This window comes from Pinus tabuliformis, chromosome 4_1 (assembly GCF_031772625.1).
Source record: "Pinus tabuliformis cultivar Carrire ecotype Pingquan chromosome 4_1, CPIR1, whole genome shotgun sequence".
NCBI lineage: Eukaryota > Viridiplantae > Streptophyta > Pinopsida > Pinales > Pinaceae > Pinus > Pinus tabuliformis.
Window position 1 is genome coordinate 561,084,279 of NC_142303.1, and position 25,980 is coordinate 561,110,258.

Sequence of the window (25,980 nt, forward strand, 5' to 3'; positions counted from 1 at the left end):
AAAAAATTATTATATATTTTATTTTATTTTCAATAGTTAATTTGTAGGAGAGAAAATTTATTATATATTTTATTTTATTTTCAATAGTTAATTTGTAGGAGAGAAGTATAAACTTATTACAATAATGTAAGGAAAACCTAAAAATACATAATAAATTTAATGAAAACCTAGAAACTAGCAAATCACATAAACTTAAATTAATCAATATTCAAAATATTAAAAGAAATAATTTACTAAACACCTCTCCTTTAAACATAGACAAATAAAAAATTTAATTAAAATAATAAAGAATTAAAAATTAATAGACAATTTATTAAAGTAACGAAACTTATTACATTAGATAAATAACTAGCCAATAACATAAACCTATATTAATCAATAATTAAACACCTCTCCTTTAAACATATGTAAATAAAAAAATTAATTAGGATAATAAAGAATTAAAAATTAATAGACAATTTATTAAAGTAACGAAACTTATTACATTAGATAAATAACTAGCCAATAACATAAACTTATATTAATCAATAATTAAAAATATTAGGTAAAGCAATTTAAACATAAATAAGTGTATTTAATTAGAATAAATTTAAAATAAAAAAGATTACAAAAAAGTTAAAAAACATAAAAGAAAAATGAACGCAATATATCAATTATTAAAATAAAGTAACTTACATAATTAGTAATTTATTAACAATAACATAATAATAATGAATTTAAAAATAAGAAATCATTAAACTAGTTAGCACTTCACTTAATCATATTTATTACTCAAGCTCCTCTTCTTTGTAAATCAATCTTCATGATGAGTCTTGGTCTAGATTCTTCTTTGTAAATCAGTCCTCATGATGAGTCTTGGTTCTTCTTTGTAAATCAGTCCTCATGATGAGTCTTGGTCTAGATTTGAAATGTCTACAAGTTAAAAATGAAAACTGTGGAATATCCAAATTCATTGTCTCAGAAACCACACCACAGAAATCTGCAAACAAAAATAATTATTTATTTTATTTCATTTTATTTTGTAAAATTTTATTATTTTTTAATGTAATTAGACCATTTTTTAATAATTAATATTTATTTATTTTATTTTGTAAAATTTTTATTAAATTTTTCAAATTTTTAATTTAATTTGACCATTAAAGAAGAATACCACACTCAAAACCATGGGTTGTGAAAACTGAAAACTGGAGCCCAAAAACCTGTGATAAATTTACTATTTTATCTTAATTTTATTTTAACTATTTATTTTATTTTATTTTTTAAATATATACATATATATGTGTAATTTGTCTAATTCAAATTGTTTATATAACATAAATATTGACATATTTAACTCCACATCTAACATCTAACATCTAAAGCATAAAAAAACATTTCTTGATCCAAAGAGAGTGTATATATAAGCATGTGTATGTGAACCCTGGGAGTGTATCTATAAGCATGTGTATGTGAACCCTGGATCTATTAAACATGAAGAGGCATCAAATATCTTGAGGTGCAAACTTTTGCTCAAGTTTTGAACTTTAAAAAAAAATTGCATATCAAGAGATTTGATATGTTTTAGTATTTGATAAATCTAGAATTAACATGGATATCTTCTAATAATCTTAATACTTCAGTTGAGATTAAATTAGAATAAGCCAAAAAATCATTCACCAAATAATTCAAAATGTTTTAAACTTAAAAAAAAATTGCATCTCAAAAATTTTAATAGTTATTTTGATATTTAGTAAATCTAAATTAACATAAATATACGTTAATAATCTTAATCGTTCAGATAAAATTAAATTAAAATAAACAAAAAAATCATTTATTAAAATAATTCAAAAATAAATAAATATAAAATATTATTTATTTAAACACCTCATAACACATATATACAATATGCTAAAAATAATATGAAAAGGCCTAGTATATTAATGGGCTCTTAATCCGGGAAGGGTAAACCTGGAAAGGTAGACTTAATAGTTGAGAAAACTATTTGTAATCCTTTTCACATGGATTCTATTCCCATAGAGTGACATGTTAAAATAACTTGTTGATTCATTATATTAAAGTTAGGAAAAAAATAGATACTTCCATATAAACACACACTTCTCAACCTTTCTTTAATTAAAACTTCATGTCAAAAAAATTAGCAAAACAAAATTAAAAATAAAAATACAAAGAATAAACATATTCCCAAGAAATGACTTGAAAGTGGTTTCAAAGAAAAAAAACCGCTCTATTTACAAGGAGAGAAAGTGGAAAAGCACTCAATTCTAAGAATAGTAGGAAGCACATGAGCTAAACCATAAGTTTTATGTATGATTATACATAAATTATATATGATTTTCACATAAATTTTATTGAATTAAAACTTCATGTCAAAAAAATTAGCAAAACAAAATTAAAAATAAAAATACAAAGAATAAACATATTCCCAAGAAATGACTTGAAAGTGGTTTCAAAGAAAAAAAACCGCTCTATTTACAAGGAGAGAAAGTGGAAAAGCACTCAATTCTAAGAATAGTAGGAAGCACATGAGCTAAACCATAAGTTTTATGTATGATTATACATAAATTATATATGATTTTCACATAAATTTTATTAAAAATAATAGATATATGCATTTCAAATTTAAAAGTATATTTAAAATTAAATTAATAATTATACAAATTTATATTGAAAATTTTTAAACTCAATTAAATTACATTTTCATATATAATGTATACATATTTTATTGTCTCCGTCATAACTGATTAAGTATGCGGAAATTTGATTCTCATGCATGATCCATGCATCCTTTCTTGTAAAAGAAATAGAAATATCTATTTAATAAATACTTATATGTTAGCCCGTAGAGGTTTGGTCTAGTCATCTGTATCGTTGTGCAGGTCACAAGTTCGAGTGTCGTCTTAACTGAGAGCCATTCTTGCGGGCTCGGTGGTTCCTCCTAGAAGTTATGGTGGTAGCCGGTGGAAGGAATTTGACCTCGTGTAACACGAGTACTATAGTCAACAAAAAGAAATAAATACTTATATGTTTAAAGGGTATTGCTTAATGTGTTTTTTTTATTTTCCTTTCTTGATATTTAGATGTAAATGGGATTAGACTTTGAATATACATATAAACTCATTTTGTTGTATTTTTTATTAAATAATAATTTTTAATGTATTTTTACAAAAAGAAATAAATACTTATATGTTTAAAGGGTATTGCTTAATGTGTGTTTTTTATTTTCCTTTCTTGATATTTAGATGTAAATGGGATTAGACTTTGAATATACATATAAACTCATTTTGTTGTATTTTTTATTAAATAATAATTTTTAATGTATTTTTACAAAAGAATTTTCGGCGAAGATTACATGAGACATCATTTGTCGACGCGTTTTGAACCAACCAGTGTGGTTCATCGTCAGGACAAGTTGAAGAAACAGATACAGCTTAGCAGGTTAAATAGACAGAGCAAAGCCTCCAACCGCTAAAAAGACTAACAACTACTTTTGACTTTTGACTAGGTACCAGGATCAAAAACCCTATTTAATAAAAATGTTATCCTAGGGGACCAGTCCTTTAAATAAAAATAATATTATGATAAAAAATATTAATAAATAATTAAAATATTAAAAATAATTAAACAGTTATGTTCAATTAGTACCTAAAAATAATTCATGATAATAGTTAGTTAAAGATAAATAATTAAAAATTATATCTAAGGGAAAAAATTACTCTAGAGGGGGACCATTCCTCTAAATAAAAATAATATTATGATAATAGTTAGATAAAAATATTAATAAATAATTAAATTTTTTATTTAAAATATTAAAAAATAATTAAACAATTATGTTCAATAACTAAAAATAATTCATGATAATAGTTAGTTAAAGATAAATAATTAAAATTTATATCTAAGGGGAAAAAAAAATTCATAGAGGGACCAATCCCTTAGAATAAAATAAATAAAATAATTATGTGATAATAATAAAAAAAAAATTATTAATAAAAATTATATGATAATAGTTAGTAATAATACATGATAATAGTTAGTTAAAAATAAATAATTAAAATTATATTTAATTATTAAATATAATAAAAATTATATTTAAAATTAAATTATATTAAAATATAATTAAAATTATATTTAAAATTAAATTATATTAAAATTATATTATATTAAAATTATATTATTAAATTATATTAAATTATATTTTAAAATTATATTACCCTAAGGGACCAACCCCTTAAAATAAAATGAGTTAATGATAATATTTAATTAAAAATTAAAATTTTTATCATAATAATATTATTTTTATTTAGAGGAATGGTCCCCTGTAGAGTAATTTTTTCCCTTAGATATAATTTTTAATTATTTATCTTTAACTAACTATTATCATGAATTATTTTTAGGTACTAATTGAACATAACTGTTTAATTATTTTTAATATTTTAATTATTTATTAATATTTTTTATCATAATATTATTTTTATTTAAAGGACTGGTCCCTAGGATAACATTTTTATTAAATAGGGTTTTTGATCCGGGTACCTACTCAAAAGTAGTTGTTAGTCTTTTTAGCCGTTGGAGGCTTTGCTCTGTCTATTTAACCTGCTAAGCTGGATCTGTTTCTTCAACTTGTCCTGACGATGAACCACACTGGTTGGTTCGAAACGCGTCGACAAATGATGTCTCATGTCTATTTAACCTACTAAGCTGGATTTGTTTCTTCAACTTGTCCTGACGATGAACCACACTGGTTGGTTCGAAACGCTTCGACAAATGATGTCTCATGTCTATTTAACCTACTAAGCTGGATCTGTTTCTTCAACTTCTCCTGAGGATGAACCACACTGGTTGGTTCGAAACGCGTCGACAAATGATGTCTCATATGATCTTGGCCGAAAAATCTTTTGTAAACTTGATATGGATCACAGAAGCCTAAACTCTATAATTTTTAATGTAATTGTTATTTATTTTTATTTAAAATGTATGTAGTGTTTGAAATACAACAAAGTAAGTTTGATAGTTTTTCTTTTTAATATAATTTTTGATAAAACTGTTATATTATTTATTTAAAATATATGTTTAAATAAATAAATTAAAATTTTAAAAGTTCCAAAAATATTTAGTTTATATAAATTTAACCACTCAAATTTATTATTTTAACAAATTTTAATTAAATTTTAAATAATATTCATATGCCAATTTATTACTTAAATATATATATATTTTTATAAACATGAGTTAAATATCATAAATATAATAATATATATAGTTTGTTAAGTCATCTGTGTTTATTTAGGTTTGCTTTGTGGCTTGAGAAAGTGATTTGAGAAAGTGAGACCCACGGGTATCTAAGCCATCAAAATTATCCAGGGATCGTACCGACCTGGGCCACACCAACCCTAAGCTATCTGGATTTTAGCTTGTCTCCAACCCTAAGCTATCTGGATTTTAATTTGTCTCCTCCCCTAGCATAGGTGCAACAACCTCCTTGAGGTTTGACCCTGGGTCGTCCCCTTACTAAGAAGACCCATCCCCAACTGTCTTGGAGACCCATCCTCCCCCCATCCTCACCTTACTAAGGAGACCCATCTCCAACTGTCTCGGAGAACCATCCTCAACTGTCTCCTCCCAACAACCTCATGTCTCCTCCCAACAACCTCCTTGAGGTTTGATCCGAGTAGTCTTACTAAGGAGACCCATCCCCTACTGTCTCGGAGACCCATCTTCAACTATCTCATCAGGGGTGCAACAACCTCCTTGAGGTTTGATCCTGGATCCTTACTAAGGAGACCCATCCTCAACTAATTGTGCTAGTAAGACATGACAAATTATGATATATATATATATATATATATATATATATAACAAAAAAGTTTAATATTTATTATTATATAACAAAAAAGTTTAATATTTATTATTATTATTTTAGAAAAAAGTTATAATTTTATTGTGGGTCCCTTACTAGAGAGACCCATTTTCAACTAATTGTGCTAATAAAACTTGACAAATATATATATATTTTAAATAACAAAAAAATTCAATATTTATTATTATTTTAGAAAAAAATTATAATTATATATAATTGTAATTGAAAAAAGTTAAATATTCCCAAAATAATCCAATAAAGTTGCTCTATTATCCTTGAATCCACCAGACATCCATAACCACACAAAACACCAAAAACTTTTAAAAAAATTACATATTCCCCAAAATAATCCAGTAAAGTCACTCTCCATCATTGGATCCGCAAGAAATCCAAAACCTCACAAAATACCAAAAACTTGTTACCCAGCCAAGAAATCCAAAACCACACAAAACACCAAAAACTTGTTACCAAGGCAATGCATTTCACGAGGATGACCAAATAACTTTTCCTCCTGGAAATCACAAAGTTGTCGATATCGAGATAAAGTTGGAATTGTTGTCTGAATGGCGCATGAGGGATGCGTCTTGAAGTACAACTGGCACTACGGGTTGTTCAATACCAGACCCGCGAAGCATATGGGCTCTCTGAAAGTGAACAGTGTGAATCTTTCTCGGTTCCAAAGACACTGTGTACTGCCGCTAGATTTTAGGGTAAAACGCTGCTCCTTCCGTTATCCCTGCCTCCCTCCCACGTGGACGCAGACGCTTCCTGAGAAATTAATTTATATGGGCAGTGCAAGGAACTTGCTCTCCCACAAAGTGATTGGCCCTCTGTAACTATTTAGGTCATTCCAGGTAACTCCGGCTTCTGGAATTTTAGCATTTAAAATGGATTTGCAAGTAATTCTACCAATATTGTAATTCGTTGAAAGTGCAATACACAAAAAACATCGGCTGATTTGGTCTGGCTGGACCCCTCACATATTCAAGCTCTTTGACGACATCACAAGCTCTGAAAATGAAGGTATATATACATTGTATATATTCATAATATCATACTATTTTGTTGTGTTACTGATTTGAAGAATCGATTCTATATCGAGTAATCCATTAATGGTTCTTTGGGTGTGAAGAAAATGGTGTTCAAACTATCTATGGAGGACGAGAGAAGCAAGAGCGGAGCCATGAAGGCTGTTGCAGGGGCTGGAGGCATGGATCTTCATTGCCATTATTGCATTTGCCAAAATATTTTTTTTAATATTTTTTAAAAACACTTTCCTTTTTGTTATTGAGGAATTTAGCAGATAATCTTGTTATATATAAGTCCCCATCACTTAACCTACAAACACCATTTTTTCTTCCTATTTCCTATATGTTTGTTGTAATGTATTGGTTTAGTAATGCTTGATTGCTCTGGTTTCAGTGGACTCTATTGCAGTGGACATGAAGGAGGGAAAGATAACTGCAGTGGGAGAAGCAGATCCTGTGCGTGTCGCAACAAAACTAAGAAGATTGGGATACAGAGCAGAGTTGCTGAGCCTGGGTCCTGCAAAGGAGGAGAAAAATGATGCGGAGGAGGAGAAAAATGATGCTAAGGAGGAGGATCAAAAGAAAAAGAAGGTCGTAGAGCCAGCAACTTCCATGGTTGTGTATGATGCAAAATTATGTGGGTACGTTCCTGAGCGATACTCGTCCACTATTGTGAGAGAAGAGTATTACTCTCCATGCACTATCTTATGATAATAAAACCACTACTTCAACCTGAATAATTCTACAGATCATACAAGCTTGTAAATATGGCTGTGAGAGAAGAGTATTCCTTTTCAACCTGAATAATTCTACAGATCATACAAGCTTGTAAATATGGCTGTGAGAGAAGAGTATTCCTTTCCATGCACTATCTTATGATAATAAAACCACTGCTGCAACCTGAATAATTCTACTATTGTGAGAGAAGAGTATTACTCTCCATGCACTATCTTATGATAATAAAACCGCTACTTCAACCTGAATAATTCTACAGATCATACAAGCTTGTAAATATGGCTGTGAGAGAAGAGTATTCCTTTCCATGCACTATCTTATGATAATAAAACCACTGCTTCAACCTGAATAATTCTACAGATCATATAAGCTTGTAAATATGGCTTTGTAAAAATAAATAATTTTATTAGTGTTTGTTAAGTATAAATTTATTTTAAATATAGATTTAACTTGAGTTCAGAGGGATTCAGTTTTTTGAAGTGCATTTTTTTTATGAGTAGATATTATTTATATTTTGTATAGTTATTTAATTTTTAGATTTTTTTAGTTTCGCTGAAATGAGTAAAATTTCAATTTTGATAGCTGATAGACATTTTGACACATCATATTGGGAATGAGCCTCTCCTCTCAATTATTTATTTATTTATTAAATCAAGTCTTCTCGAGAGTTGGCCCTTTTATTAAATGAAAACATTTATTTTTCACTATAACTTTTGTGTAAATTTCAACAAGCAATTATGATCTATATAGTTATAAATGTGAACAATGGAAGTAAGTAAGACTAATGTATTATTATACATATTTTTCAATTTTTTTATTTTACCTAAAAATTAACAATTGAAAATTTCATATTAATGTGATATAGAATCTATTCTGATAACTACCATTACAACTATGGACTGCCTACATACAACCCACTAAGATCCCCTATTGTGCTGCCCCAAAACTTTAGAGCTTTTCAATTTCAATAAGCAGGCCTTCTGCATATTGATTTTCTTAAAAACAAAATCATAAATATTTATATCATTTTCCATGAATCCATGTTTCTTCAGACTTTTCATAGTCCCAGGCCTTCAGATGGACAAAAGTTGTATACTCATAATTACTCTCTATAGTGCAACACATGTTTGATACAGGAATCAAACCGGTGATATATCTATGGAGGATAGAAGAATAAGAGAAATTTGAAGGGATGATAATGTTTCTTAGTTTTTTTTGGGTCTTTAATGAATTCTAGAGGATCTCTGGATTATATTTGCTGCCTTTATTTTACAAAAAAAAATTGAATGGTAAAATAAATAAAATAAATAAATAAATTTTTGAATGCATTCTAGAATATCTCTTCTATGTGATCTCTGCTTGGAAATGTTACGGATGTTTTATCAAATTCAATTTAATAGAAAATAATTCAGGGGCCTGTTATTTAGCTGGAGACTATTTAGCCAAACTTGAGCATAATTTGAAGACTGATGTATCCCCTTGTCATGTGTAAAAGTTAATATTTAATTAGGTCATTCATCTATTCTTCAAATTTTGTTCCAGATGGAGTATTAAGTATTGATCCATGGATTATTGACTATTGATTCATTCGTCATTTGATTAAACTAAAAACTCAATAATTAGCCCTTCTGACTAGAATATTTACCTACTAACTATCATGTTAATAAATTTCCAAAATCCATGTTTACCATTGTAATGAGTTTCGGTCACTCAATGATCTACAGAGTCTCTACCTGATTGTCCTCAGCCAAATTATGTCCCAAAGTGCATACATTCTCATTTCCTAAACACACTACAATTTAAAATTAGCATTAACAATGCTTGTTTAAGAATTCCTATATAATTAACCTTAACAATGCTTTGTTTAAGAATTTCTATATGTAAATAATAGTTTTATTCACTGGAAAAACCAGTTTTGATAATGAGATTTATTATTTTCTTTGAATTGTCCCAAATTTGAAGTCCACTTCTTTTTCGAGGGATAACCTGCTATCATATTATTCAAAATATGATTAAGCTCGCCAGGAGTGCTTATTGTTTTTCTTAAATCAATTTTTATGGAATATTAATAAAATAAGGTTAAACAATTGATTTCTTTCTCCTCTTTTTTTTTTTCCTAATGGGGCATTTTACAGATTTTCAAATTTTTGGAGGTTTTATCTATAAGCTAGTAGTATAGGAAGATACAAATAATATGAAAATAAAAGTAAGTCTCATTACTAACTCTAACCTTTGGAGTTTTGGTGTTTGGAATAGATTTATTAGTATAAAAATAAAAATAAATCTTATCACCAACTTTAATCTCTGAAATTTTAGTGTTTAAAATAGATTTACCAATAATCTCACTCTTATGTATTAGATTTTGCAATATTTCTAAATTACAACCCATTATATTCCATATACATCACCATTATTTCTATTATTGACTAAAACAATCAATCAATTTTATGTTATCAATAGCTAACTAACAATCAAATCCCAGACAGGAGGCAAATCTGAAGCGATTTTTGGCTATGGTTAGGCAGATTTAAATTGTCCAAACCAGAATGGTTTTATTTATGATTTTCTCCGCGCTTCAACGGTTTTGGGGTTTTCGCATATACCCAGACCGTTAAAGAAATTTGAAACAGAATAAATCGAGCAAAATCATAAATTTCTGTTCGCTGAATTCTGATTGATTGACTGGAAAAGATAAAAAAAAATCACGTTTTTGTTACACATTGGACGAGCATATAGCAAAAATTTATTAAATTTTTTTTTGTCATCATCCATGTTTCAATCATGGTTTTATAACCGTTAACGGATCAACTCATTTCATCAAAATACAGAAACTCTTTTTATATTACCAAATTTCACCACCACGAAAAACTCTGACAACGCCTTATCCGTGTAACCTTTGTCTGAGAGTTTACGGCAGAACTACAGTAAATTAGTACAGTGCTAAAGCAGGGACTCTGCACCGACTCTGCACGGATCAGCTGCAGAGCAGATTAAAAAGCTTTCCATATTCATGTACGATAAACGGTCAAATGGCTGGTTTTAGAGGGACATAGCCATCCCCGCTGATATTTGTTCCATGGCTTTCCCCAGCAGGCTTTTTCATAAGCCAGTAGAGATAGAGGGTCTGCTTAAATTGAGTTATTCTTCCTCTAGTATTCTTAGGATTTGGGACTAAGGTTCTCCAGTTTTCTATCTCCTCCTTTGTCTCACTATTTTTCTTAATTTCTTCCTCCCATTCTTCCAGCAGATTACGGATTCCTACATTCGTTCCCTCCCGGTATGCCGTGACGACTTCACTAATGAGGTGTTCAATAGACTTCCTTCCTCTACGCAGTTCCGAAGTGCTCAGATCTTTGGCCTTTGCAGGCTCCCTCCCACGTTTGTCGTGACCTCTTCCTCTCGCTGGACGAGCCATCTCCACTCTGTTCAAAACCTGTTCATAGGAAAGAGGTGTTAACCTCTAGCTTTGATTCTTATTGCCAACGTTCTCCTTAATCCTTATCCTAGCCCAATTAATCTCGAAGCAAGTCGCAGGTTGGGTGACAGCCCAGTCGGAAGACAAGGTCAGTCTCCTTATCTTGTCGTGCTTCTCCCTTCTCCCTTCCCAGTGCTGCTCATACCCTGAATGGTTGGCGGTCCCCTCTCTCGGCCATGCAAGAATCCTCGTGCTTAGGTAAGACTTCCCATTCCCCTTTACCCAGTGAGCCTACGCCACTCCTCTGCTTTTCTTACTCTACCCATCCCCTGTATCCAACCTCTCCCTTTTCGCTCCAGTTAACACGTGAGGTCACAATGCAGCGCTCAGGAGGGGCTTCTTGGCCACTGGCCAGGTCAATACTCGGATGCCTTATAACCAAGACGTAGAACCAAACAACAACCATGCAATGCCTGCGATGCTTCCCCCAACAAGTCCCCCAATTCCAGTTCCTAGGTTTCTCTCGATCCCTCCAGCAATAAACAAACCATGTCGCCATTGCAAGAGGGTTGCAGGGCCAAGATACATACCTGGTCTCTCTCTGCGGATGCCGTCGATAGTGTCGGTGCCTTCCTGCCCCGATGCTCCATCTCCAAACTCTGCGAACAACAATACACTTACCACTTCCCTGTCTTACCTCAACTGTTGCCCCCGCCTCCTCGTCTTTGCCGTGCCTGCCACCTTTCCCACCACCCTTGTATGTATTCATGTGAAGGGCCACCGCACCCATCACCTTGAGCGTGTGGGGGGCGGTGGGTGGTACCTTTCCTTTACTCTTCATAACTATCCGCTGTCCGTGTCATCCTCCACCACACACCCCGATCAAGGTCATAACCTAATATAATTTCATGTAAAATAATTCAAAGTAAAAGAATACGCTGTGCATGTTTAATTAGTTGTCCTATGACCTAATATAATTTCATGTAAAATACTTAGCAGTGAAAAAGCATTTGTATCATATATAATTATATATATAATAAAAATGGTAAAAGAAAATATCGTATTGTATGTTGTACATAATAAAATATCCAAGGTAAATTATTAATAAAATATTTTAATATGAATTAATATTCATGTTTATTAAAAAAAAAAAAACATTTTAATGTGGACTGATAAAAAAAGTTCAATGTGCATGTTATATAATCTTTATAACATTCACAAATACAATTTAAATAATAAAAAATTACATATTGTTTTTTTGCACTCTAAAATAAATTTGCAACAATTTTTTTTAAATCTGTACTTAAAATAAATCCATCTTAATATTAACCACCAATAATAATTAATATAATTATATTATATGGATTTATTAAAATTCAAATAACACGAGAAATCAATCTTAATATTAACCACCAATAATAATTAATATAATTATATTATACGGATTTATTAAAATTCAAATAACACGAGAAGCTAATTTGAACATGTATGTGCTGAAGAACTCACCTGAAAAGAACATAAATAAGCAGGCCGTCCTGCAAAATCACATGGCACAAGCCAGTTGAGCGCGTTTCAAATCAGTCATTAATCATGACTGTGAATGCTTGAGGCAATGTCGTGAAAGCTGGAGGTAATGTCCGTCTAACAGTCGTCATTCACCATCAAATGCCACATTGTCGTTTTTCATAGTTAGTCCCCACCTGACAGTTGAATTTGAGTCCAGCCAACTCTATAGATACACAGTTAGCAGTCAACCAAGGGACAAGAGGCGTGCATCTTTGTTCCGTATCTGTGCTGCTTGTCATTAGAACAGCCACATGCAATTTTCCAGTACCACCCATTTTCCCATGTAAATTGTACACAAAAAATTTGCCAGTAACTGAGGGAAGGGAAGGTAGTAAGAGGCAGGAGAATTTAGAGTAATGGTAGGTGGAATTATGCATATTCACATAGATGTGGTTAAAATGTATGTCTATTATATAACTATATATATTAAACGTGGCTGAAGTGTTTTCATTTTTAAAGTAAATCAAGTTTTTTAGACATCAATTTAGTATGGGGCTGACAATGATTATATATATAGAAAGAGCATATTTGATCATAACCAAATATATAATACGCAGAAAGAGTATGCTTGATCATAACCATATATAATGGTGTCTAATTAAAATAATTTATTTTATGTTTTAATATTATTATTAATTAGGAGAGACAGATTGATTTAAGCACGAATGTTAGGATTTTTTTTGCTCCCCTCAACAAATGGAGTATGGCTAGATCTGGATGAGCTAAGTCATGGCCATGGAACTGCTGGTTTGCTGTTGAAAAGCTTTTAGCCTTTTTCAAGTTTGCAAAAACCCAAAGATGAGTTAGTGTTTCCTCATGTGAAATCGGTGAATAGTTTTTCAAAGACCATAAAGGAATGGTAGCTCAAAGTGATCAAAGTCACTTTCATTGTAAATTTGTTCCACACCTCCACATATCTTCTATCCGTCTGGGATCTAACAGATCTAATGACTGGCAGGGATGTAGGGTTCACCATATTTTTTCTCTTCACCTCTAAGGAACTGGATTTGGATCATCTCAAATGACAACTATATGATGGACATAGTAGTAGGTTTTGATCCGTTTTCGGCCTAGATCTCAGATCTGGTCGCTCCATTTTCTGATCAGGGGCCTCTTTTGTAGAGATCAAATTTGGATTTGAAGGAGTCTTATCAAAACTTTGTGAAAACCTTAAATGAGAAATCACTCCTCTTTGGGGTTCGACCCTCTGATCTGGAAAAGAATGTCTAGTATAACTTGGGTATACTGGCAGATCTACAAATTTTGATTCATGAAGGTAGATTATTACAAGATGTCATCCAATTGAATGACTACAACATAAAACATAATGCCACAATTATTATAAATTTGAGGTTGCAGGGTGGAGCTCCAAGAATTAGTAACCCATTTGGATCAATTTCATCCCTTAGAAACTCTAAGGGTGTAGCCTCATTTAAGGATGTCATGAAAGGGAACACTACTACACCAGACGGATAGTCCCCAAATATGTCAATTCAAAGTCCTTATTTGTTCCAAAGGTCAACATTGATGAAGTAAGGAGTATTACTAATTTTGTAGTCATAGAGATTGTGGATGATACTAACCCATACCATGCATTACTAGGAATTGAATGGCCATTTGATAATAAAGTTATAACCAACCTGAAGAAGAGACAAAATGATCTTTGAGTCAGGAGAATTGAAATTTATTGCACTATTATACCCAATACAAGGAGATCAATATTTGGAACTTTTGAGGGAAGGATTCAATGCAAAAGACCTTGATAACGTTTATAATGTGACTACGTGTAGGGATGAATATGTCAATTGGACTACTAATGATGTGTTATTCCGGTGAAGTATTAATTCCTGCATCTGAGATAGAGATGAAGCACTTGAGAAATGACAACAAATATTGCATGAAGTATCCACTAGAAGATGCGTTCATATTATTGGTATACTACACTGGATTAGAGAGTGGTATGTGATCCCCCAAAGTTTGATGGAATAAAAGATGCATGCTATTTTTTCAAATAATTTGAGATGAATGTACCTGAACATCTTAGATTATGATTTATAGATGTATCCTCGAAATAAAATCATGTGCAATGGTGAGTTGCACATAAAGAAAAAGTGGAGAATTGGAAAAAATGCAGACATATGCTGTAGATTAGGTTCAGAATGAATGTTGGAAATGTCAAGCCAACATATACGGGACTTAGTTTCCCTGCTACTCATCTCAAGGTTTAGATTGCAGCATGGAATGAGGGGAGGACACTGGAAGAAGAATGGGTGCATTTGTCCATTCATATATTGGACACCATTTCTAGGAACTATTATAGAAAAGTAGAAGTGCGTAGAGGAATAACAGACTAGGGAGACATGTCTCAAAATTTCAAGTTGACACTTAATTTTGAATCAGATGATCTCTCAGTGGATGTAGGTTTGTATATTTTCAAGGCAAATATTTTTTCACTAGAAGGTTAGACTACGTAGAAGTTCATATCCTTATGTTCCACACATAGATACTCACAAACAATTAAACAATTCATATAATGCTACAATGTCATAGAAGAATGTGAATAGGAGGATGATCCAAGGAACTTGCAAGTGCCAAAAAAATAAGGAGAGTGCATAGTAGCTTGTCCATAGCTTAAATTTACAAATTATTCCAAACCTATCAGAACGCAAAAAGTGAACATTAGATCTGAGAAAAATCCTAAACTGGTAACTATAGGAGACTATTTGGACTAGGAAACAATAGGTAAGATTGTCTATTTACTGCATGAATACCAGGATGCCATTTTTATATTGTGATTTTTATTGTTATATTTTTATGTAGGCTAGAACCTCTAATGGTCCCATTTTATTATAATTTTTTCCTTTGTTTTATACACACACACACACAAACACATTAAGGAGACCTAGTCTTAGGATCATCAAATATTGTCTTGTTCATTGTATTTTTTGTAAAATGATTTTTCTCCTTTGAAATGGACTATAATTATTGATTTCTTATCATGTTTAAGGCACAAGGATCATAACATTTGGTATTAGAGCTCTTGATCCTAGGGTTTTACTGCTTCAAACAAGTTATCATGGAAATTTCACTATAATTGTTTTTTGGTGTGGTTTCAGATGGTGAAACCCAAAGAAGAATGAGAGGACATACCATAGAATCTTTGGTTCAAGTTTCAGATCTTGTTTCACTATATTTTTAGAGATATGGTCCAAGGAAGTTATGGTTTTTTAGGGCTCCTAAATTCTATCTCAAACAAGGCAGTTCAAAATTTTCATTATAACTTTTTTCTATGAGGATTCAGACTGTGAAACTTAGATCACATGGAGAAGACATATTTTTGAACATATAGTCCAAGTTATAGATCTTGGTTCACTATATTTTCAGAGATATGCTTCAAAGAAATTAGGGTTTTTGTATGTTCCAGAATTTAGTCTCAAATAGATCAATTCCGCAATTGTGCTATAATTTTTTTTTGTAAGGCTTCATAAAGTGAAACTTGAAACATGTTAAGGAGACATATTTGGGAATATTTTGTTCCATTTTCCAGAAATTTATTTGCTATAAGTAAGATTTATACCCTATGGAAGTTAGGGTTGAAGAGATAAATTTTAAACAAGTCAACTTGGTATTTTTTCTATATATTATTGTTTGGAAATTTTAAAAATGTGAAATATTCAGGAATTTTAGGAGACGGATAGAAGTACCTTATGTATAGGTTCTAGAATTATATTTCAATAATTGGACACATGGAATGCTATAAAATTTTTCTCATGTGAAAAGGCCAAAAAAGTCAATTTTTGGGAAAGTTACTATAACTTTCACTTAGCACATTAGATTCATACTCGTGGAATTGCAGAAGCTACATATCATATGATTGCACGTCACATTTTACATATACAAAGCCTCAATTCTAAAAGATATATTAATAAATTTTCAACCATTATGATATTCTCCAAATTAATGTACGTAACTTACAAGTGACCTAATTGTTCACTAGAATATCCCTTTTTTTGTTGAAATAAAGAGGAGGGATATTATTGTTTTCCAACATTCCTCCAAGGAAAGATACTACACCAATTAAATCTACTAAAGGTGCATCCTTGATTCATGAAGAAAGTGAAGACTTGGAATTTAGGTTATCTAAATTAGAGAAGAAATTTAATGAAATGGATGGTAGTATGTTGAAAAAGGTGGATTTCTTAGGTTCTCAAGAAAAGCTTAAGAGAGAAACGAAAAAAAAAAGATGAATGAAAATAGGAAGGAATAAAAAAGAAGATGAATGAAAATAAGGAAGGGATATAAAATAACATGACTTAAAGTAAAGACAAAATACAAAAATATATGATTTCCATCGAAATATTCTCTTGGAGAGGCTTCATAAAAGGGATGTGGATATCCAAGGAAATCATGAGGGAGTACGCTATCATAATTGGAGAGAATAAATTTTGAATCACATAACCATAATCATGCATTTTCAATCCAAGATCCACATCATCAGGGCTTCAAGTCAGTACCAAGTGTTGAGCTATGAAATGGGTATGTATTTACTATTAATTTCATCACCTTTTTCCTCATTTCTTATCTTTTTCATATCTTAATGCACTAATATATTGATGGATTATGATAAGCAATGGATGAGCTACTTGCAGTTAAGATTTAACCATAGGAACTAACTTTTACTCTTCTTTATGCAGAAAAGTGACAAAAGGAACAATTGTTGTTCCGTAATGATGGAACAGCATAAACCAACAAACGAAGGATGGAATGCATCGGTTGCGAACAACGTTGAGGGTGAATCAAAAGGATCAACGCGAAATAGGAAAGGTGTCTAAAGTTAGCAATAGGTTGTGAATCCCTCGGGATCGGGAGATCTTGAGGGATCACATTTATCTTTTACCCCTTTCTGATTATAAAAGAAAACGATTGTAGGAAGAAAGGGAGACTCTCTGTTATTTTCAAATTTGAATTTTAATTACAGACCCGCGCTGTTGGAGAACGTGACCATATTGTAATGTTACTTAAGTTCAATGATTAATATATAATTGAAGTTGTTGTTCACTTGTATTATCTGAAGTAGCTCAACAATGTTCACTAGTGGCTAAGGGCCCAATCTCTGTTGGATTAAACTGCTTGCTTGTGTTATAAATTTTTGATTCTCACAAAGTTTGATTGGTCTGATAATTTACCTATTTCTGTGAGTTTACCTTATTCGCTATTTACCGCTTCCCTGTATTGAAGTAGTATATGTTCTTTATATATTTTACAACGCTGTCATTTGATTCAATTTATGTTTATTACAGGGTAAATTATTTAGATAGTGAATCGTATTGATTTAATCAACTGTAAGAGTTTGGTTATCGCTATTGAACTCTCAGATTGATATCATTTCCATTTTGATTACTTTATAGAAATTGAGTATGGTTTAGGTTGAATAAGCCAAGAAGAGATGAGTTATTGCTACTATGCTCTTGGCTGGTGCTGTTGTTATTTGAATTGCTTGTGTGAGATTTGATTTCAGTAGAGGATTGAGTTTTGAAGCTTAGATGTCATATTTCCTTTAATAATTGCAATTTGAGTTTATTAGATGCACCCATTTACTCTTGTACCAGAGATCTATACTACAATTTAAGAAACATTACTCTTTGGATTTATAGCATGCACATATTGTGTACACTCTTGAAATAAGAGGACTTGCCCAGGTTGATGATTAATGTGGGGTAATTAGGAGTTTTAAAAGACACCTTTTATCAGCCAACATTTTAGTGTCGTTTCTGGGGAGAGTGTCGCCATTTTACAAAGAGTGATGTATATCTGATAATTGCTATTGGGAAAGAATTGGGTATTGAAAACGGAAGGTAAGAACCTATGTAACGAGCAAGTAAAGTGCTTGCTCCTCTGCCCGCTTTTCAGCACAATTACAGAAAAGTGAAGTAGGTGTTTGATGTTTGTCTATTGAGAGAGAAATGGGTATTGAAAATGGAAGGTAAGAACCTACGTACGGAGCAAGTGAAATGACTGCTCCCCCGCCCACTTTCCAGCAAAATTGCTAGGAACTTAAGGTAGAAATAAAAATTTGAATTTTTGCATGAATGACTAAGAAGAAAAGACTAGAAAAAAATACAATTCCACATCCCAAACTTGAAAAATCCAAGGGACCGGTGACCCTTGGAATATCAACTTTTATCGACGACATCTTAAGAAATGTTGAATCTCAACCATCAGTAGGTCCCCAAACTGTTGCTTCCAGACAACCTATTGTCTCCCTTTAGGCCACAGGTTCATCATCTGTAGCCTACGCTAAGGTCCACAGTAAAACAGAAGGGACTGAGCAGAGTTTTCAAGATATTGAAAATTCGCAACCAATTCTTGCAATATTCGTGAAGGAGGAGGAGAAACAGGGGAAATAGAGGAACCAAGATTCCCTCAGGTAGTAATTAAGAAAAGGACACCTAGTGTCCCAGATCAAGGGAGTGCTGTTAGGATCATTCCCATCTCTTCTAGGCATCCTAGGGATAACTCTCTAGCTCTAGAAATCCCGGAAGGGTACTGGCATATCTTTGATCAAATGACCAATAATACACAAGCACCCTAGACCTCTACATTACAGTATCCTATTGTTGACACAACTTTCAACACACCCATGAAATCTATCCCTATACAAAATATTCCCACCTTTCATGGACTCACGTCAGAAGATTTGGATGCATTTATGTTTGAATTTGATGTACTATGTCGGGGTTATGATTACACCATTGGTCCTGGGAAACTAAAGTTATTTCCCTCCACGTTAAAGGGAGCAGCCTTGCGTTGGTTTATGGGACTAGGTGGGGGCACCATAAATGATTGGGACCAAATGAAAACTGCTTTCCTTAAAAAATATCAGGATTATTGCAGATCTAGGGAACTAAAAGATGAGATATTCCAAATGGTAGCAAGACCTAGTGAAACTTTGGAAGAGTATGTGGAGCATTTCCAATATAACCTCCAAAGGTCTCCCTACGCAAATCTGCCTCTGCCTGATAATGTGCTAAAAACCACACTGATTAAGGGGATGAAAGACCAATGGATAGAGACATTAAATATTATGGGTAAAGGTGATATATATCAAGAAGACTATGCTAACATTATTAATTTGTGTATTAGGTGCTCAAGAGGTAGTACAAGACCGAAACCAGCAGAACGCGATATGATCACCATGGAAAACAAAATCTCTGGTGGAAGCATTAATCGTACTGAAATCGGCAACCCGCTGGAAGATTTCAAAATAGATATCCTGGGAACTTTGACAACACAATTAGACATCATGTAAGCCAAGCAGAAGCAGGCCGAAGCAGAACAAAACCTAGTGATTTTTTGCCCTCGATGCAGGAAGAAACATATTCATAAAGAATTCCCATTGGATATGGTACAGACCTGTGCCATATGCACTAAAGAACATGCCACAAAAAATTGCCCATCGCTTCCAGGGTTAAAAGCAGTCTTCAAAGAGGCAGAAGGAAGAAACGGAACCAGTGTACCTATTAAATCAGCGTCGCCAATGGCAAGCACGATAAAAAGGTATGCTTACCGACCCATCTTCATTCTTTCAGACCTCGTAATATAATTCTTAGCAATACACAGGACCTACATGCCAGAGCCAGTCACCTTTTCCTAATTGGTCACCACAAGCATTCTCTATGCCACCTTGGTCCAATTAGTCAAATCAAAACAATAGTTGGCCAAATTCCTCTTACTTTCCACCATTTTGGCAGAACAATCCATATCCATTTCAATGGCCCCCCTCCACTTCACAAAACCAAAACTGGTAGTCAAGTTGGCAAAGACCTACAAACTAGCCAGCAGGAACAATCCCCCTGCCTCAACCTACACTACCAGCACCTTACACATTGCAACAGAATCCTCAACCCAATCTACAACCATAGCTACTAGCCCAGCCCAACCCGAATCCCAACAATAGACTAGTCTAGTTGGTACAAATTATTGAAGGGTTGGAGACGGAAACTGAGTTGAGAGAATGTAATGAACTCAAATTGAGGTCTGGATGGATAATTGAGTTAGAGGGTGATAAAAATATACAATTAGAAGAACCGTTACCTGTAGAACAAACACCTCAAATGGAGAATACAGTTAAACAAAAGAGCCACGATCAAACTATTACCTCTTCTCCACCATTCCCAGAAAGATTGATTATACCTTGCCCAATTGAATATCCCGATTTCGATCTCCTAGGAGAATTAAAAAATCTTTGTGTAAAAATACCCCTCCTCCAGGCTATTCAGGACATTCCAATCTATGAAAAAACCATTAAGGAATTGTGTACCAAAAATCCTATGAGGAAAATAAAAACAACACCAACTGTCCACGTAGTCGGAACTTTGTCTAATTTATTATCAGGCAGAGAAACACCAGTGAAATATGAGGACCCAGGAAACCCTATAGTCATAGTACAAATAAATGGATGTTCCTTTCCCAATGCATTAGTCGATCTAGGGGTAGCCATTAATATTCTCACAACAACAACCTATCAAATACTTGGCATCATAGCCTTAGATCCAACTACGACCTTGTTGGAACTTGCTGACCGATCAGTTGTCAAACCAGAAGGGACATTATAGGATGTAATGGTGTCTGTAGATTCTTGGGAATACCCAGTAGATTTCTTGATTATTAATCCTAGAAACTGGCTAGATGGACATCCTCTAATACTAGGAAGACCTTGGCTAGCAATCGCAGATGCTTATATAAGCTGTCAAATAGGGAGTATGACCATAGCAAGAGGAAGCAATGTGAAGAATCTAGCTTTATATCCTCTAGCTTAGCTAAGCCTAACTATAATAAAAACTAGGAAACAACCTGTAACATATTTAACTGAAAACATTCTATCACCACTAACTGTAGCATATGCTCTTGAATTTAAGAATCAAACAGAAGATGACATTATTAACACTTACATTAACCACCCAGCTGTTGTATCTAATCTAAAATGTCACATGATTGAAGCAACCCTGGATAACGAAATTGAAGAAGATCCTTTAAAATATATTAATGACCAAACAATACCAACAACAATTGTTTATAACAGCAAACCCATTGAAATTGAGCTAGGGAAAGTCCTAAACATTAACAAAAACCTGACTGATGACCAGCAGCAGAGGCTTATTCAACTCCTTAGAAAATATAAAGAGGCTTTTGCTTGGGATTACCCATATATGAAAGGGATTGACCCCCAATTATGTATGCACCACATCTATACTGAGAAATATGCGAGACCCATTCGACAACCTCAATGAAGATTAAACCCTCACCTAAAGGATGTTGTTAAAGATGAACTACAGAAACTGTTAGATGTAAATTTCATCTATCCTATATCTGATAGCAAATGGGTGGAGGCAGAAGCATTACCAAGGGCAACAGAGGACACAGTAATCCACTTTCTTTTCCAAATTTTCGTGTGGTATGGCTTGCCTAAAGAAATAATTATGGATGGAGGGCCACAATTTATAGGCCATAATATTGCTGCTACTTTAAAAAATCATCACATTATACACAGAATCACATCTCCATACCACCCGCAGGAAAACGGCCAGGTAGAAAGTACCAACAAAGTAATTGAGGCTATACTAATAAAGATAGTCACCTCACATAGACATGACTAGGTTACCTGATTGCCAGAAGCCCTGTGGGCATATCGCATGACTTGGAGGAATACCACAGGATACTCCCCATATCAGCTAGTGTTTGGCAAAGAATCTATCTTCCCAATAGAATTTGAAATTCAGACATTGAGGATAGCCCAAGAAGTAGGTCTGGATCTGAATGAAGCACAGGTTAACAGACTACATCAAATTAATGAATTGGATGAAATCCAACTATCAGCTCTTCAGCATACTACACTGATCCAACAACAAAGAGCAAAATGGCATGATGCCCTCATCAAGAAAAATATATTCCATGAAGGTGATTGGGCACTTCTGTATGATTCTAGGTTCCAGGATTTCCTGGACAAACTCTAGACTAGATGGTTAGGCCCCTACAAGATACAAGAGGTGCATAGTAATGGCACCCTTACATTAGCCACCATTGATGGGTTTGGCTACTCTTTTAAGGAAATGGACATCGAGTACTTCTCTACCACAAACTGCTTACAAGGGAATCCTTTTGCCAACAGATACGTGAAGATTCTACGATACAAATTCTTGCTGAAGAGTGCAACTATTTAGCATCACCAGTCCAGTGAATAATTTATTTTTTTGAAACATATACATAAATTTGATTTTCTGTTTTCTTTCTAATTGATTGGATTTTCTTAGAATAGTAGATTGTTTATTAGTTTTTTTTCTCTATTTTCCTTTGTTGTTCCCTATAGGGAACAACTATTATTCCCTATAGGGAACAACTATTGTTCCCTATAGGGAACAACTATTGTTCCCTATAGGGAACAACTATTGTTCCCTCTACAGAACAACAATTTTTCGTGTGTATTTTCCTTTGCTGTTCCGTACAGGGAACAACAATTTTTCGTGTGTATTTTCCTCTGTTGTTCCCTCTAGGGAACATCACTTTTCATGTGCATTTTCCCTTGTTGTTCCCTATAGGGAACAACAATTTTCGTGTGTATTTTTCTTTGCTGTTCCCTACAGGGAACAACAATTTTTGTGTGCATTTTCCCTTGCTATTCCCTACACGGAACAAAAATTTTAGTGTGTATTTCCCTTGTTGTTCCCTATAGGGAACAACAATTTTCGTGTGTATTCCACTTGCTATTCCCTATAGGGAGCAACACCTTTTTGCTTCTGTTTTCTTTGTTGTTCCCTATAGGGAACAACACTTTTTGCATGTATTTTGCTTTGTTGTTCCTTATAGGGAACAGTTGCTATTCCCTATAAGGAACAACACTTTTTTGCGTATTTTCTTTGCTATTCCCTATAAGGAACAGCACTTTTTTGCATATTTTCTTTGTTGTTCCCTACAGGGAATAACTGTTGTTCCCTATAAGGAACAACACTTTTTTGTGTGGGTTTTTCTTTTGCTATTCCCTTTAAGGAACAACACCTTGAGAGTATTTTTGAGAACACCCTTTTTCTCTTCCTTGCATAATCATCCCTAGACCATCCCAGTTCACTCTTTATGATTCTCTTTATGGCATAAAAGTACAACACATATTTAAGGAAAACAAGTATGGAGTCTACTGGAACATGCAAATATCTTGAATATTATCATCTTTAACAAGATTGCTTTGTGATGATCAAAAAATAAAGGACACAATTATCTATATCACTTCACTGACCTCATTTCCACTATAAATCAAACTGATTGATTATCTATACCATGCTAGTTCTCCCCTTTCCTGCATAACTCTCTCTGTTTATTATCAATAAGATTATAGGTATATATATATTTTTTTCTATTGATATGTTCAAACTTCTTCCGCCATCCCTACTCTTAAGGAGTGTTGAGCCACCCTCTATGCATAAAATGGGGAATGTTCAAATAATAATAATAATAATAATAATATATATATATATATATATATATATATATATATTCACTAACAACTTTATGATTTTTTTCCACAGATGGAGGATACGGGGTCTCATCATGAGCCAGCCTGACCACTTTCGCTACTTCCTAGTGAATGTAAATGTGTTCACCTGGTTACCATGCCAACACATTGGTCTCTACTATGGATATCATAAGGAACTTCCCCATATATATATATATATATATATTCACTAACAATTTTATGATTTTTTTCCACAGATGGAGGATAGGGGGTCTCATCACGAGCCAGCCTGACCACTTTCGCTACTTCCCAGTGAATGTAAATGTGTTCACCTGGTTACCATGCCAACACATTGGTCTCTACTATGGACATCATAAGGCACTTCCCCAATTATACATAGAGGACCATGGTTCCCAAAGGTTAGAAATCAACTCTATCGAGGCTATGGATTCCTGCAGGCAACAAAGGCTCTGCTGATGGTATTGAAGTTTTATTTTACATCAATAATTATTATAATGCCCTCTTCTTATGTTTTTATCTTTTCTATAAAGGGATTATGTCACTAACTTACCTTGAACCTTTATACATGAGCAATATTTTTAAATCAATCACAATAGTTTTAAGTGGAATAACGACAGTAAAGTATTATTTCCTGAGTATGCTATCCTTTTTCTTTATCGCACCACCTCACGACATCTTATCACTTATTGATAATTCTTGTTACATGCCTTGTTTTCACCACTCCAATATCCTTTATGATCCTTTCATTAATATGCGTACCTTGCCAATCCATCACCCCTGTACTTCACCGCCAGCGCGTTATCCTTTCATTCATTCGGTTGTAGGCGACCTATTATTTCAAAGGGGGGTGAGGACCCCCAATGTACTTATGCATGCACTGTAATCTTTTCATTTGATTTTGTAGAACAATACGACATTCCATGATCACAGAGCATGTGGCATTATAATAGTCTGCAATAATGGTATTTATGTTTATAAAGTATCACTTGATAGAGTCATTACAACCATTTGTTGTTCCATCACTCGGCTCTGTTCATTGCTGTGCTTTCCCCGCTACACTAATCGTTTGCAAAATTCAAACATTATGGGAGGAAGAACAGTGCACTGAGAACCTTTAACACTGGTTGTCTCCGATGAAGCCATGGAAATTCCAGCTCACACAGGATGGTTAGCATATTTTACAAGATTTCAACACCCCAATGAGGAAATCGCCATCAAATTTTTACGGAATATACATAATGGACAATTGGTGGTAAGAGGCAGACAAATCACTGTAATATACACTGTGATAGAAGAAGTGTTTGGGTTGCCGATAGAAGGACCAGTATGGGCATGTAAGCGATTGAAGCTTCATGACGTTATCGAGGGTTTTAGGGAGGAAGGATAGGAGCTAATCAAGAAGGGCAAAGGCGTTCAACCATCTTCTTTTGGAGAACCATGGGGATAATTGGCATGAATCGTCCAAAACTATATTACCTGCGATGGGCGTAAAGACGTGGTAAGGCCGTGGCAAATCGAACTTTTAACAGTTCTAAAACAAAAATGCTCTGTTAATTTACCTGCATTGTTGAATTCACTACTGCATGACACTGCTGAGAGGTTGAGACGGTCCTAACACATAGAAACAGTTAGCCACCATTTTCTGATCAGGTTAATAGTTAGCTATAACCTTGCCCAACAACAATCAACTTGGGATGATCTAATATTAGCCCTCGAAGGAGGTATAGCCCTGCCAACACCTAACCCTATTCCAAAAAGAAAGAGGATTGCCCTTTCAGGGAGCATACCTCACAAGCGCAGATGATCCACAAGGTTGAGGTCAAAACAGGGAGCATCTGAAAATCCTCAAGGCAATGCT

The 25,980-nt window shown here is 33.3% G+C and overlaps 1 protein-coding gene across 1 annotated transcript; it reads left to right on the top strand.

Moving 5' to 3' along the window:
- The first annotated feature begins 6,560 nt into the window (after nt 1–6,560).
- On the top strand, nt 6,561–7,661 carry LOC149177090 (heavy metal-associated isoprenylated plant protein 39-like). The gene is made up of 3 exons (XM_089423281.1): nt 6,561–6,877; nt 6,987–7,062; nt 7,277–7,661. Exons 1-3 carry the CDS (start codon nt 6,872–6,874, stop codon nt 7,591–7,593), a joined length of 399 nt encoding a protein of 132 aa, XP_089279407.1. The 5' UTR covers nt 6,561–6,871; the 3' UTR covers nt 7,594–7,661.
- Nucleotides 7,662–25,980: the final 18,319 nt, after the last annotated feature.

Bases quoted from the DNA above. Each gene is read 5' to 3' on its own strand.
- LOC149177090 (XM_089423281.1), top strand. The intron at 7,063-7,276 runs GCATGGATCTTC...CTCTGGTTTCAG, and splicing joins GGCTGTTGCAGGGGCTGGAG to TGGACTCTATTGCAGTGGAC.